The 15,881-nt window shown below is 42.3% G+C and overlaps 2 protein-coding genes across 2 annotated transcripts; one reads left to right on the top strand and one right to left on the bottom strand.

The window, feature by feature from the left end:
• Positions 1 to 4,096: 4,096 nt before the first annotated feature.
• Positions 4,097 to 9,471, bottom strand: drg2 (developmentally regulated GTP binding protein 2). The gene is made up of 14 exons (XM_071518925.1): positions 9,341 to 9,471; positions 9,033 to 9,119; positions 8,531 to 8,691; positions 8,135 to 8,224; positions 7,987 to 8,047; positions 7,289 to 7,381; positions 7,101 to 7,171; positions 6,911 to 7,001; positions 6,378 to 6,475; positions 6,162 to 6,238; positions 5,950 to 6,038; positions 5,788 to 5,846; positions 5,524 to 5,577; positions 4,097 to 4,495 (listed from the first exon to the last, which is right to left on the bottom strand). Exons 2-14 carry the CDS (start codon positions 9,094 to 9,096, stop codon positions 4,409 to 4,411), a joined length of 1,095 nt encoding a protein of 364 aa, XP_071375026.1. The 5' UTR covers positions 9,097 to 9,119; positions 9,341 to 9,471; the 3' UTR covers positions 4,097 to 4,408.
• A 193-nt stretch (positions 9,472 to 9,664) lies between these two features.
• Positions 9,665 to 13,768, top strand: gfer (growth factor, augmenter of liver regeneration (ERV1 homolog, S. cerevisiae)). Its single transcript, XM_071518938.1, has 3 exons — positions 9,665 to 9,880; positions 12,346 to 12,560; positions 13,104 to 13,768. The coding sequence occupies exons 1-3, from the start codon at positions 9,668 to 9,670 to the stop codon at positions 13,264 to 13,266; spliced, it is 591 nt and encodes a 196-aa protein (XP_071375039.1). The 5' UTR covers positions 9,665 to 9,667; the 3' UTR covers positions 13,267 to 13,768.
• The last annotated feature ends 2,113 nt before the right edge of the window (positions 13,769 to 15,881 follow it).

A 15,881-nucleotide genomic window follows, 5' to 3' on the forward strand; every position in this document is an offset into this window, starting at 1 on the left:
CAAGACTTACATATCTTTATGACATCAAAGCTGTTTTAAAATGAATTTTCACTGTGATGTAATTTTGTGCTCGCTTGGGTTGACGCTGAACTTGGTCACCTCCTGCATGTCGTTGTCAATCAAATGCTTGCTGGGATATTATTTACTGAGCACCCTCTGATGTCTAAATAAATCTGAAGTCAGTAGTTGACCGCATCAAGTATTCAGCCTCACTAGGCATATTATATGTCCTCGTATCACCAGGGTGACAGAGAGAAAGGTCAAGGTCAATCAATCAAACTCCATTAAACACTGAACATTATCTATGGGTATTTCAACACCTATGAGTCTCTGTGATCAGCTCAATAGATATGAAGAAACCAGATGATGTCAATCCATGTCGCCACATGTATGCACCTAATCCACTGACATAAGTGGAAGTGTACGGACACCAGCCCAGGCAGAGAGGCAGGGGGCAGCAACACCTAAAGCTGTTCAGCCTTCAGCAGGGTGACAAATGTTATGTAATGAGGAGGCTGAAGCAGAAGAGGGCAGAAGAGGCAAATTAACCAGGGTCCTAATCAGGGTGGGACATTAACACGCTCCTGAAATGCTGGTGAATTTCGGCTATGGCTGGTAACTTTTCCTACTCTGCAAGAGGAGAGGAGAGGAGAGGAGAGAAGAGAAGAGAAGAGAAGAGAAGAGAAGAGAAGAGAAGAGAAGAGAAGAGAAGAGAAGAGAAGAGAAGAGAAGAGAAGAGAAGAGAAGAGAAGAGAAGAGAAGAGAAAATAGAAATAGAATCACTGAACTTGATTTACATGCAAATAAGAGCAGGGAAATGTGCTGTACTTGTCCTGTGCTAAAAATCCTGCACTGTATCATTTCAGTAGAATATCAATAGGTGTACTATAGCGAAAGATGAAATCATCAAACATGGGTGACTGCCAACTGGGAAATGGGTTTGAATGAAACGTAATATTTTCCGAGGAGCTGAGAAATTTGAATGAGGTGATGAGGTCACTGGAGGGAGGCATCCAATGGAGAAACATCACCTGCAGCAAAAAACAACGACCAATATATAATATTTGAATTTTAAGATTTGTAATTCTAATATGTTTTAACGTTAAATACTTTTAGTTGTAAATATGAATTCCTTTTGAATTGCTAATGCGTTCTGTGTGGGCATCATTTTAGAATAAATGTAAGCTGTACTTTGAAATAGATATGCCTACACATAGACATACTATGACTAGTATACATGACTGTCCATATACTGTATATCTCTGCACAAAATATTGGTTTTAAAGCCATTTTCCCAGTGACCTCACTGCCCTATTCTCATTTCTAAGCTCTACTGAAAATTTTATTCTACTAATAAAAGTAGTGTATGTCCACCAGTCACAATCCTTATTATAATGGGGAGGGGAGCAAGGGAGTCAGCAGCAGTACCTCTTTCAACTGGAATTAGTCAATTTGAACCGTTTGTCTTTTTCCTGGGAACCAGAGGTTTGCCTGCTACGCCAGTTTGAAAAGTGTTTTGTTTCAAAAGCTGTAACTCCAGCTCCACTGATATGAAATTTGACGATATGAAATTTGACAACATGCGATTATCGTTGCAACATTGATTAGAAAGGAGCTCTTAGGTTTCAGTCAATGAACACAATGTGCAGTGAAAAGATTCATGGAGATTGGCCTCTTAAAGTCACACCAGCTCAGTCCCTGATAATAATTATCACCTCAGTTACTGTGAAAAATTCCCATGTTACATTAAGCCAGTTAAAAAAAGAGCTAATGACAGACAAGGATGAAAACTACTGTCTCCTGCACTTATGGAATAACCCATCTGTAGGCACAGTATAGGTATTCAGCCTGTGTGTTTACACTCTCTGACAGCAAAAGACTGAACATATTCTTGTAGAAATTCAGCTTATGGCTTTAAACAACTTCTTAACGGCACCCAACCAAAAACAAGGCTTAAAGAAGCACTGACAAAGCACCAACTTCTAGTAATGACTCACGTTGGCACCCCCACTCCACACACACACACACACACACACTAACACTTAGCCATGCCATATGGAGCCAAGCAGCATCAAGTGTCACCATGCCTGCCTGCTCCACACAAAGCACACCAGGCAGCCAACCAGCCTTACCTTTTGTTTCTCCCTCTCTTTTCTCTATATCATTATCCCCTCCGTCATCCCTCTCCTCTTCAGGTTATTCCAAAGCAGAATCTCTCCATCCACGATTGGCTCCAGCGAGACATCTCTACGGCATCTTTAAGGGACGAGGTCAGCAGTGTCAACTCACATCCTCCCTCCCTCTCTCTCTCTCTCTCTCTCTCGTAGAGCCTCCCACTCTGTTCCCCCCTCTCCTAGACCGAAGAGATGCTTGTGAATTTTTAATGCTGCTATTATGCCCGTGTGTGTGCTAGTGAATGGGCAGCTTTGGCTGGAGCCTATGCTTTCTGAAAGAAAAATGGTCAGCCGGCCCGGAGAACAGAGCGGGCGGCGACCCCTGCGCACAAAGGGTGCGAACAGCCGGGCTGCAGGGATAGAGGGCAGTGTGGCGGGGGTCAAAGGTGACTGACATGCACCTGCTGTACAGGTGAGGAGGGATCAAGGTGCAGTGTGGTCACCTGGATAACTCCTGTCATATAACAACATTGTACTACTGTGAAGTGAGACAGTCAAGAAAACATGAATATTTGCCTGTTGTTTAACACAGGGATAATATTCCTATAAGGAGTGTCTGTGGTACAAAATAGTTCATTTATAGTGACCTGATATTTCTACAGTATGCCTCTATAATGTATTAGAGCATTACTGTAGTTTTATAATATTTAGGGCTTTATTGCAAAACTTCTACAGGTGCCTAAAGCACTCTCACCTGACACTAGCCCAGTATTTCTAAAATGCCATGTGTTTAACTCCAAAGATTAGGCATAGTGATGCTGTGGTCAAAGGTAAAAGGTGGGTAAGCTAACCTCCATAAGGCCAACACCACCAATATACAAAATCATAAGCAATTCAGCAATTCAGATTAAATGTGAACTATTACTGCTTTACTGAAGCATAATTATGACGAGAAAATATCAGCAGACGTCCCTGAATGGTAGCAAGTGAAGCAAAGTAAACAGCCACGGCGCACGCGCTGCGGAGATTTCTGCATACCAAAACATGGGAGTGGGCGATGCTAATTTTTGTTGTTTGGAGACTCTCCAACCACGCCAAGCTCCATTAAAAATCGGGCAATTTGTTTTTGCCTTGCTTATCGGAACAAAACACACATTGGGAAATATATTAACACTTTATTACTAATTGGTAAAGTGTTCTGGTAAATTCGGCAGGTGGATAATCCTCAGAACAGCTCGAATTTTAACGGACCAGCCCACTTTTGCACCGGGGAAGTGGTGTGACTGTCACTTCTCACACAAAATAGACTCCTTACCTTCAATATGTTCCAAAAATCCACAAACAACAGGGTAATGTCAGTATCCTACTGACATTACGGCAAGCGTCCATTGAACAACAAAAAAAATGCGCTAACTCGGTAAAACATGATAGAACATTCATTGTTGTTGATTGTGAAACGGCGCCACCAGGCTAATGATGGTCTCGCTCTATGGAGGGCAGAGTGTTGTTGCAATGACAATGCTGAACGATAGAGGCCAGCATTGGACCACAAATTACACATAGACCCGTTAGTTTGTTTTAGATGCTATTTTCACGACATTAGTTTGACACTATGTGCTATTATGTATGCTCTGAATTAAGATTTACATTAGTTTATAAAGATGGCTCAACTTTATTTCAATAAAATGGTGATTAAATCTAGTTAAGGTGGGTTCATCTCTGGTAGGCCTATTTGTCGATGGATAATTCCACAAAACACAACTAGGTTGCCGTATATTGTACATAAAAAAATTACATCATTGTTCACCTCCCACAGTAGATTTGTCTCTGCAGTAATACACAACAGAAGAACTGAGTCAGTCTTCTCCTTTCCCCTTTATACTACAAACGCTCAGGCTACATTTCCAGGAAGACACATTTAATAAGAAAGAGGTTAAACCGGAAGCTGAAACTGATGGGAATTAAACAAACACATGAGTCAATTCAAGTTTTATGGAATTTATTACTTTTTCCATGTTCTCTCTCTGAATGAATGCACGTTCCCTATCTTAATCAAAAGGTAAAATACGCCATTTCCTGCACACAACAAACTCACATCTGGTCTGTGTCTTGATTTGTTTAATTGTTTTTGTTAAATTTCATATACAAAATAAGAATCATGACGCCTTTAGGTTTGCTGTATATCTACTGTACAATGAGTTTTGAATAAATGAACATTTTTTTGCATGTTAATTCCTCCCGTAAAGGTGTGACTCCTCCCGCTGTCTGTCCTCTGGCCAATCAGAAGGCTCGTTTTACTTCTTGACGATCTGGATGACGTCCTCGTGTTCCATGATGTGTGTTAGCCCCACCCTCTGAGGGCTGTACTTGGTACTGGTTCCCTGTAAGACCGACAGACAGCCCAGTTCAGATACACTGCCAGGTGATGTCACCAAAGATCAGCCAATAACAGATAGTCAGTTCAGTACCCTATTTTTCACCATTAGATGTCAGGCTTCACCACAATTTGGGGTTTGGGTCTTTAACTTCCGCAGTTGATGTAGTTGAACCAAAGATAATGGATACTGTTAATGGAATAATAATGGAAAGATACCGCACATGCTATTCCAGCCTATAGAAACCCTTGTCCGCTAAAGTGGAAATATTGTACATAGGAACCGGGAATTAATCTTGCCCATGCATACAACTGTCTAAAATTACTTTATTACCATACTATGCATGTGCAAAACAGGAGTACCTGCTAAATAAAATGGTTTGTTTCTAATTTTAAGACATAACTGGATCTCACGCCGCTATCCGTAGTTTATCATCAATTTTGCATATATCAAACAAGACAAGATATTGGCCAGAATATGAGTCATTGGCTCCCAGGCAAAAAAGAAGCAGTCTAGTCTGCACAACAGTGTTTCCGGTGAAGATGGAAGTGAAACCTATTGCTTTGCCTGTATACTGTCTGCTTGAACAATAACAATGCAGCATGGTGGCAGGAGCGAAGAAGAGTCACAACTGGACCCAAGTTAAGACTTAGGTCTTATCTTGACAATGATGTTGATTGTTGACTCAATTCGACTTAAACCAGCTGCAGAATCTCGCAGATTTCTGTGCATATCAGTGGTCCCACCCCCAGTCCAGCCTCACTGTCAACACTGTCCTCTATGGGGTTTTTATTTACTCATAGTTACAGTGTCTACTGATGTGGTCCAATGTACTGCACAGTGTGTAAAAAAATTCCACTGTGCAGTCACTGTACCTCCAAAACCCAACGTCCATGACATCACTGAACCCTCCTCCTCTATTCTTCCTCGCTGATCTACACAAGGTACTTAGTTCAAACAGCTTATTGAGGACAGGAGGCACAAGAGTCAAGGTTTTTAAAAGGTCGATGCCCCCAAAACTGGAAATAACTTACCCAAACCAGGGCATATTTGAACTGGCTGGCTAAAGTTCTGTGGATCCGGTGGCACTGCAGGGAGAAAGAGAAAACAGGCCTATTTATGAACACGTAATAAACTGTGTGACTGTAAATGTTTCTGCTTACTGTTATGGGATTAATTATGCGCTCAGGCTCCAACGAGACGGTTGATCTCAATATCTGTCTGTACGTATGTGTGTGAGTGTGTGTTTAGTGATTAGATAGCTGCAGTGTGTGTGTGTGTGTGTGTGTGTTACTCACCACGTGTTCTACAGATGCTCCTCTTCTCATAATGATGGCATCGTTGAAGTCTGGGCGCTCTACAGAAGAAATACATAAATAATAGTTATAAAAAAAGAGATTGAAAGAGAGTGTGTGTGTGTGTGTGTTTGTTTAAGTGAGTGTGTGTGAGTGTGTGTGTACCTCCTCTCTTCTTGGTGTAAATGCAGATCAGCGCCAGGTACTCCCACAGCATCTCCAGAAGGTAGTCCAGGTTCAGCTTCATCCCACAACTGGAAGGGGAAAAGCATCTCAACTCTCATGTACACTGTCAGGATATCGACATGGCAGCTCACACCCGAAAACTATCATCACACACACATTCACACACACACACACACACACACACAGCTGACCTGATGACAATGCTGTTAGGTCTGCGAGCCAAGCGGTCCACCTCCTCAATGGAGATCTGATCCACCTTATTGTATACCTGTAAAACCAACACACACACACACAAACGGTGAGACAGGAACACACACACACACACACACACACAAGAGCTAAAAAGTATTGCTGTCGTCATGGGAACCCAAGTTTTCACCCGCCAATGACGACATGTATTGACGTACATATAGGCAAGGCATGTAAACTCTGTTTCCAACGATGACGTCGATGAACTCGTCTGGCGTGCTGTCCTCCCTGAAGAGGACCTCTGCGTTGAAGATTTCTGAAGAGGAGTGTTAAAGAAAGCATCCAGATGCTACTGTGAGACATTAATATGTTATGATAAGGAGACAAGGAGACAGAGACTGAAAGAACAAGAGTGAGAGAGACTGACAAACACAAACACACATACTTAAGAGAGAGAGTGACAAGATTCCCACTGTTGCCCTGATGTAAAATTCCATGACTTTTCCATGACTTTCTATGCCTAAGTCAGAACGCTGATGTTCCCTGAGAATTTATCAAATTGCCTGACTTTCCGTGCCTGGAATAAACTTCCATAATCCCATGATATTCTAAAAATCCCTATAGTGAGCAAGAGAAAAGGGGACAGACAGAGAGAGAGACAGGGACAGCGAAACGCCAGGACAGTCTCTTGGAGGAACAGACATAAAGTGATTAGACTGTTGCATTCATCGTGTCTGTGTGTGAAGGATACTGTATTCGTGAAGGATGAGCTGGACAAGCTTCTCTGAGCAGTGGGTGAGGGGAACGGTGGAGTTGTAGGACAGGCCGCCACCTTTCTTGGGCTACAGGGAGAGGACAGTAACACATTTTACTAATGCGACGCCTTGATGTCACAAAGGGTTTGGAGGAAATCACTGGAGGAGGGGGAATGGAAACTCTACCTTGAAATAAATATTTGGTTTTGTCCTGTTGAGTCTGATGCCCACGGATTCCAACTCTTTTTCTAGAAGTGCTCTAGGAGGATAAAAAAAAAATAAGCTACAGGCAAGAATTACTTCATAAAAAACACAAGTGCTCGCACCCTCTGTCTCACACACACACACACACATACACCCAGTGGGCGTCACACACCTCTGAACATCTCCTTTGGTGGCGTCCAACATCATGATGACTACGTCTGCTGTCCTGGCTACAGCAATGACCTGCCGACCTCTACCCTTGCCTAGGAAAGGTCAAAGGTCAGCCAATCACAATCACTAGAGAGCTAGGTTAGAGCTAGCTAGCATTAGGTGCATTAGGTCACGACTGTGTCACATGTGATGAGCACTCATGCATTTTTACACACTATGGCCTTATCAAACTTCAGCAATCAGCGTCTAGTTTGAAGCCTAAAATGCACTTTAATACCCATCTGTGGTGTTATATAGCAGTGGTTCTCAACGTGGGGTCCGGGGACCACCAGGGGTCCTTGAGGGAGTTCCAGGGGGTCCCCAGTAAATTGATGAATTGTTAAACTTCACCATTATGTCTTCTACAAGAACTTAACAATTAGAGAATGTAGAAGAATGACTGTTTTGATCATAGTTTCACTGTTATCTCTCTGTCTAGAATACAGATACTCATGGAATTCTGGACAAAATCATATCTAACAATAAAAATATTCTCAGATTTGGGTTTGAGAGAGAAAATCTTATCAAATGGGGGTCTGTGGCCCTAATGTGGAGTAAATTAGGGGTCCTTGATATGAAAAAGGTGGAGAACCACTGTTATAAAGCATCAACATGGTAGCTTGAGTTTCAGCTGTGAAAACATGGAAGTGAAGCGTACCTTGGGCAGCACCCTCAATGATTCCTGGCAGATCTAGCAACTGGATGTTGGCCCCTTTGTACTGAAGAGCGACACAAAAATATAATATTAATGACATGCTAAGTTCCAATTGTGAAAATACTGTATGTATTCATGTGCACGTGTGTACCTCTATGACACCAGGTATGCAGGTGAGGGTGGTGAACTCGTAGGAAGCAGCTTCACTGGCTGTTGACGTCATCAAACTAAGGAAGGTGGACTACAGAACACAACAGAGAGCTGAGTTAGACAGAGGGCTGACTTAGCCTTTGGGTCAGGTTGCAGATCTCACTCTGGTGGCTTCCTACATGACTAGAGTGCTGGTTTGTTAAAATGAACCTGGGTCCCAAAGCATAAATTCATTTGTCGTGTGGTACCTGGGCTGAAAAGTTTGAAGAAGACCCCTTTTTATGGCAGATGCAGACATATAAGTGTTTGACGTATGACTGATGTATGCCATTCTCCACTTCCCTCAAGGCTACAGCAGGTAGGAAACACACCCATCCTCCCCATTGTGCTGACCTACCTTACCCACGGAGGGGAAACCAATAAGAGCAACACGAGCATCTCCTGATTTCATGACATCGAAGCCCTCTCCTTTGGCCCCCGCTGACTTGGAGGGCTCCAGCAGCTGAGCTCTGTACTTGGCTAGCTTGGCCTTCAGCAAGCCCAGATGGTACTCAGTGGCTGAAGGGGGGGAAAAGGCGTAATTTGAGTGATTCAAAACAAGCAAAAGTGATTCATTATGGATTATATTTTCTGTTCAAAACAGCTTTGAGATTTTAAGTGTATTGCTAGTAGGAGTCAGTTATGTTCTTACATTGTAGGTAAGAACATAAGTGAGCAAGGATGCTGCTATTAAATAGTAATACAAGCACACCAATCAACATTAGGACGTTCACTTGACACTGTCAGGATAGCGTTAACAGTGACTAGCTTGAAAAAATCAAAGAGAATGGGATGTCATGACACACACAGTTCTCCCATACTGTAGCTAACAGTTAGCCCTGCGCGTGCTCTGCCCTTACCCTTGTTTTTCTGTGTCCGAGAGATTTCTCTCTCGATTTCTGCGATTTTCTCCAAGATCCCCATGGTGGCGAGGCAGACGGGTTACACTGCCGAGGAGAGAAAACATTTCATGAGGAACAGAAACGTGTCAGTCCATAGTTGTTAGCCTTATTACCCGACCGGCTAACTAGCCAGCCAGTGCGATGAAAACAGTTGGCAAACCGCATCAAAAGCAGGGAATCAACATAATGTAGCTTTAGGAGAGTATTTGAGTGAAATACACACAATGACAACGTGTTAGAAGAGTGGTAGAATAGTAGAAATTTACACTTTAATTCAGGTTACACTCCGCGGCATGCACAGAGAAGTGACATCACCAGCCGGAACCCGAAGTTCCGTAAACATTAATTTCCGGGTGAAACAAAAAACTCACTCTAACAGAAACTAGGTTCCGCACAGATATATTTTTATTACTTATATCCACGGGGAAATGCACAATTTAAACGTCGTTCACTTAGTATAAAACATATCTAATAACGTCCCCATTAAGTAAGAAAGAGTGAATTCCAACGGCCTCAAAACGAGCATCCTCTGCCCCTGTTGCACCGATGTTACCGGTCAGTCGTGCCAAATCCCAGAATGCTACAGAGCGAACATGGCTGCGCCCACAGGACCGAGAGGAGCATCAGCCTCCAACCCGCCCGGGTTTGAAGGGTTTCCGTTCGCTATGGCGGGCGGCCCGCCGGGGGACAGTCCCGGTAAAGAGCAGGAGCAGACCGGGGAACCCAAAAAGAAGCCGTGCAGGGCTTGTACGGACTTCAAATCGTGGATGAAGGTCCAGAAGAAGCAGACGACAGCTGCGACGCAGGTGAGCCGAGTTCACCGCGGGCTGCCAAGTTTCCAGCTGCTTGTCTTGGCTGACAATTCGCTGTTCTTTCCAGTCGTAAAGGAGCTTGGCTTGGTTGGGATATTTGATCTGACTGACTACATGTCTGGGCATTTCCCAATGAGATAACATTTTGGCAGAGTTTTTAGTTATGTGGCGTTGTGGACCTCACCTGTATCATGAGTATCATACAGTATGCTTACCAAATAGGCCTACAAATGTCAAAGATTTTGAGTCTTAAAAGGTGGCCTGATAATTGGCTATTCTGGTTTTGTCCTATTCATACTGAGCAATGTGGACTTGCGTAATTTAACTTTTACAGCCCAGACACCAAATTGAGTAAATTTTGTCTCACCCTTGGACTTAGCCTCAACAGAGACTAAGATTGAGAATCAATCTTACCTTGGACTCAGACATACACTGGGTTCTACCAGAAAACGGCCCAGAACCCATTTGGGTCACAAACATTTAAATATATATTTTTTATGATTGATTGATATACTTAAGGACCCCTACAATGCTGTTTTTGCTCTGATTGGGTTGCAAGATTTGCCAGCTACTCCCCAGGAGCAGGTGGGGGTTATTGCTGCGTTCCTGTGATGTCAGAAAGTTGGAAATCACAACTTCCTACTGGGGGAAAAAAAAGTTGAATTCCAAGGAGGAAACTAGATGATTTCTCAGCCATGAGTTTTCCAAGATGCAGTTATCTGATGTCATGTCAACATGGCAGCATACACTGTAAATGCTACACGGCATTAGTTATAACAATAATCTCAAACTTCACTTAAGGCAGAGACAGTATTACATTGAATATACCTTGAGAGGGATTTTGGTTAAGGTCAGTTTTCAGCATTAAATGACCTTAAATCTGTCAAAACACACATGATAATAAATGGTAATTGGAATATAGCCTAATATAAACATTTTGGAAATGTAAACTTGCACTTACAGTTGCCAACATTCTAATCTACTGAGCTAGCTAACATCACCGAATATCATTGACATTGGCTTTGCATGGGGAACAGTATTTCACTTTATGCAAATTAAATCTTGTGGGCAGCCCTGTTTCTTCCCTGTGTTTCTGAGCTGGAGCGCTGGAACGCACAGAGGTTGTGATTATGACCAACTGTGAATTTCCAACTTCCGACTGTGACTGGAGCGCAGCATAAGTATCTTACTTCAACAGATATATCTACATGGAGGATCAAACCTTGGCCTTGGTTGGTGGACAACCTCACTAACCACTAGGTCATCCTGCTGTCCTATAAACCACCATAAACCATAGTTTAAGAAACACTGCTTTAGACTGTCCCACCTACTGTATATGTCTATGTGTCTGAACCGGTCTGAACCAGGGTTGGGGTGAATTCATGAATGAACTCATCAATTGGAATTCGAATGTGAAAAAACCTACAGGAAACAGAATTGGAATTTAACCTGAATTTCAGGAGGTTGAATTTAATTCAATGAAATTCTGTGAAAATCCATGTTTTTTTGTTTCTTCTTACCACATATGTGAGATTATATTAGTGTTCTATACTGTATTATCAATACTGAATATCATAAAATGTTAAAGGAAGCTTTCAGGTGATGCACAACATGTAATCGTAATACATTTATAATTGAATGTATTTGATTTGTTTAACTGCCTTTTTATTATGCCTCAGCGCCGGCGACAGCCGTGGCCGGAGGCATTATGTTTTCGGGTTGTACGTCCGTCCCATTGTCGTGAACGTGATATTGCCTGGAGGGAATTTCATTACATCTGGCACAAACGTCCACTTGGACTCAAGGATGAACTGATTAGAATTTGGTGGTCAAAGGTCAAAGGTCAAGGTCACTATGACCTCACAAAAGACGTTTTTGGCCATAACTCAAGAATTCATACGCTAATTATGACAAAATTTCACACAAATGTCTAATAGGATAAAATGATGAAGTGATGACATTTTATATCCAAAAGTCAACATCATAATGTTTTGCTTACCACTGTAGCTGAGAAAAAGATCTTGGGTCATTCTACAAAAACGGTGCTGTTACTTACTTCTGCAGACACCAAAATCCTTTAAGTTGACCAAATAACCACATTAATTATATATGTTCAATAAATAAAGACTGTCCTTGCGATGATAAAACAAAGTTTATTGGCGGAGGCATACAACTGCGAGGCGGTTATTTCTAGTTTGATTTATAATGTTTGATTTATAATGTTTAGCAAGTCAAGTCATCCTCTCTTCTTCAATTTCATGGAATTTAATGGAATTCAATTCTGCTTCCTGTCATTCCATTCCAGTTCAATTCACATTATGTTTCCTTAGAGCTGGGTTCTATTCCAATTCCAACTCTTTCACCATGCATTCTCAATTCAATTCATGAACGGCCTCAACCCTGGTCTGCACTACTAGCTGACTAACTCTCGTAATAACCACGCCTGTGTGATCCTCCAGGAGGTCCGAGCCGAGGAGCCGGAGTTGCAGCGGGACCCGCAGTGTCCGTTGGACCGGGAAGAGTTGGGGCGTAACACCTGGTCCTTCCTGCACACCATGGCGGCGTATTACCCCGACCGTCCCTCCCCCACCCAGCAGCAGGAGATGGGCCAGTTCATCAACCTGTTCTCCAAGTTCTTCCCCTGTGACGAATGTGCAGAAGACCTCAGGGGCAGGTACATATCTCACTATCTCTTATTAAATTTTTATGTGATTGCTTTGTGTAGAAAGTTTCAAATTAAAGGCCTGCTTCAGTCAAAAATGCTTCAATACAGTGATAGGATTTTGCCCTGCTATCTTTATGGTAGCTAATACAGTAATTTTATATAACGTTTCCATATTGAAGCTCTGGCATTAATCATAGATACTGATGCCAAGAGTCAAGTTATCGGGCTTTGGCTGCTTTGACTGTGAGTGTAAAGGGGACTGACCTTTCTAATAGCATAACAGAGAAGAGCTCTGTCCTAGGGGCTATTCACTGAATCCTGAGCTAACCAATTTGACAGTATTATAAATTTATTTTATTATAGAAGGGACTACAGCAAAGTCTTTCACTGTGGGGGCCCTAAAGCAGGGCAATACTGTCAAAACAGATCATCTTTTCAAAATGAAAGGGCATGAAACTACGGTGGTTTTCCATTTTTAATGATCTGCACACCAGAAATCCTGTGTGACGGACCCGTGGAGACTCCTACATTCTGTTCATCTCCTGTCCACAGGTTGAAAAGCAACCAGCCGGACGCCAGCAGCCGCCACGCTCTGTCTCAGTGGCTCTGTCGCCTCCACAACGACGTCAACGTGCGGCTGGGCAAGCCTCAGTTCGACTGCTCGCGGGTGGACGAGCGGTGGAAAGACGGATGGAAGGACGGATCCTGCGATTGATGCGTCGCGTCTTGAGTACTGAGAGATACGAGGACCCCCGGGATGAAAAATGTCCTCCCGTCAACGCAAACCTTTAACATGAGTGGGAACCCCGCAAAGCTGAACCCAGATCTGCATCTTGGCGCGACTGAATCTCTTGGGGAATTAGGATTGTTCAGGAGATTTTAAAGTTTGGGACACAGAAATCCGTAAAAAAGAATCCATCCTTAAAGATGTGTGTGTGCTACAATGTTTTTGCTCAATTTGCTCAATCATAAACATGTTTGTTTATGATGTGTGACCCTGATTTGTCTATCAAAGCAACAGAAAAACTCAGTCACAGAAGGATTTAGTCATTAAGTATGTGATTTTCCTGATCTGTTTAAGATTTCGTTTATCCGTTAAAGTCTTGCTTAACCCAGCATAACCAGCACAACACAGAACACCCACTCTTCAATGTGTGAAAATATTGAATATACAATACTGTTACGATAGTAATTACTATATTGTATATCACAGATGAATTATATTGTTTATCACAGATGAATTATAAATCTATAATTTCTGAAAATACTTGAATATCTCTAATATATCTGAAGTTTTTTTTCCTTAAGGGAGCAGAAGTTAATGTTTTACATTGTGATGATTACAGAACATATTTTTTCATTTGGAATTTGTAATGATTCTATATATGTGTGTGTTTGTATAATTTCCAGGGTATGTGTGTGTGTGTGTGTGTGTGGTGGGTCTGTCTGTTCAGTTGATTTGGCTCCTGAACGTCCCACTGCTCTTTCCATATAGGAGGAGGAGAAACATAGAGGAACCTTCTTCTCCTCTAGCCGATGGCCTTTCAGACCAGACTCTCAGACATGTGACCTGTCGGTGTGTGTTATTAATAAATGCCCTGATCAGCACCCTCCATGAATGGGTTATTTTTGGAAGCAGTCAAGGACATACATACACACTGACACACTAATCTAAAATGTGTTGTACTTGTATTATGAGCCTCTAGAGGCTTTACTCTAGTTCCATCCGTCCATCTGTCCAGTTCACATGCACCTGGTATTCCACAACTGGTATTTATGGTCTTTATTATGAACCTGCAGAGACTTATGTCATTAGCTGCTGGTTTTGACCACTTTTGAATCAACAACAGGAGTACATTAACGTCCTCTGCTGGCTGAATTTTTTATGGCCCATAATAATTCTAGTATAGATCCATAAAACCACCGCAAGCTCTGAGACCAGCAGAGAATTACTAGATGGCCTATATTACTCATTTCCCTGTCCTTATCAGCCTCATTATCTAGTATGATCTATGAAATCCCTATAATGTCCCTATAGCCACTTATGAGTGTGTGGTATTTAATGGCTTTATAGTGACCAGAACATGATCTCCAATGGTATCATTATATTCCGAGAATATTCCTGTATGGACTTAAAATGTGTCTGTGGTATAATGAGTTTATAGTGACCTTACATACTTCTATGTTTTGGTATCACTATTCCTATAGGGACCTATAGTGTGTCTGTAGTGCTCATTATAAGTGTGTCCATGGTACTAAAAAATGAGTTAATAGTGACAAAATATGTATTTTTGCTCTCCAAAAGTATAATTATAAAATTCCTCTAGGGAGTTATAGTATGTCTATGGCACTTAATAGTGAGTTTACAGTGCAATAAGTATAAGTTATATATACTGTATATAGATTTTTTTTTTTAACTCCTATGATATCACTACAATATTCCTATAGAGACCTGTAGTGTGTCTGTAGTGTATTGTACTTTTTTTTTCTCTTATTACTATATCCATCCATCCATGCATCAATCCATCCTTCTATCCATTTTCTAGCTGTTGGTCCAAAGGGAGGCATCCGAGGTGCATCCTCATCAGCTGCCCAAACCACCTCAACTGGCTCCTGTCAATGTGGAGGAGCAGTGGCTCGACACCGAGGTCCTCCCGGATCGCTGACCACCTCACACTATCATGAAGAGTGAGGCCTGCTACCATGCAGAAAAACCTAATTTTGGCCAGTTGTATCCGCAATCTCATTCTTTCAGTCACTACCTAGAGTTTGTGGCAATAGGTGAGGGATGGAACGAAGATGAATCAGTAAATCGTGAATTTTGGTTGCTTACTGCAGCCCATGCACCTAACTGTCTCATGATCTTTCTTACCCCCTCTTGTGAATAAGACCGAGAGATATCTGAACTCCTCAGACTTGGAGGTGCTGAACCTTATCCCAACCATGTCACACGGGCTGCAAATCACTCCAGTGCACATCGGAGATCACTGTCCAATGAAGCCAGAAGGCCGACAACACCTCCAGTCATAGGCGCTGCTATTAAGAGGCTAGGGGAAGCTAAGTTTCCCCAAAATTGTCATGAAAAAAAAACGGCAGTCCAGTAGCAGAAAACAGGAGATCAAGCAAGCGAGAGTCAGAGAGGCAGAGCGGGAGGGAGAGAGGATTGAAGCAGCACACGTTGCCTACTACGGCCCACTGACACCTGAACGTAGCATCAGCAAATGCATACACCCATGGGTTCTTGAACGTTCTAGTTATGCACACAATTTTATTTTTGCTTGTTGTATTTTAATAGCGGCATGCATGTAGACTATATGCGGTCACGCTCGC

The sequence above is a fragment of the Centroberyx affinis genome, unplaced genomic scaffold, assembly GCF_046629955.1.
Source record: "Centroberyx affinis isolate AG114_WGS23_722 - 3 ecotype Tasmania unplaced genomic scaffold, CSIRO-AGI_Caff_v1 ptg000645l_1, whole genome shotgun sequence".
NCBI classification, from domain to species: domain Eukaryota; kingdom Metazoa; phylum Chordata; class Actinopteri; order Beryciformes; family Berycidae; genus Centroberyx; species Centroberyx affinis.

Coding starts and splice junctions, on each gene's coding strand:
- drg2 (XM_071518925.1), bottom strand. CDS start 9,096: ATGGGGATCTTGGAGAAAATCGCAGAAATCGAGAGAGAAATCTCTCGG. Junction 8,048..8,134: donor GCATACCTGGTGTCATAGAG/GTACACACGTGC, acceptor GTCGCTCTTCAG/TACAAAGGGGCCAACATCCA. Junction 7,382..7,986: donor CATTGAGGGTGCTGCCCAAG/GTACGCTTCACT, acceptor GACCTTTCCTAG/GCAAGGGTAGAGGTCGGCAG.
- gfer (XM_071518938.1), top strand. CDS start 9,668: ATGGCTGCGCCCACAGGACCGAGAGGAGCATCAGCCTCCAACCCGCCC. Junction 9,881..12,345: donor AGACGACAGCTGCGACGCAG/GTGAGCCGAGTT, acceptor GTGATCCTCCAG/GAGGTCCGAGCCGAGGAGCC. Junction 12,561..13,103: donor GCAGAAGACCTCAGGGGCAG/GTACATATCTCA, acceptor TCCTGTCCACAG/GTTGAAAAGCAACCAGCCGG.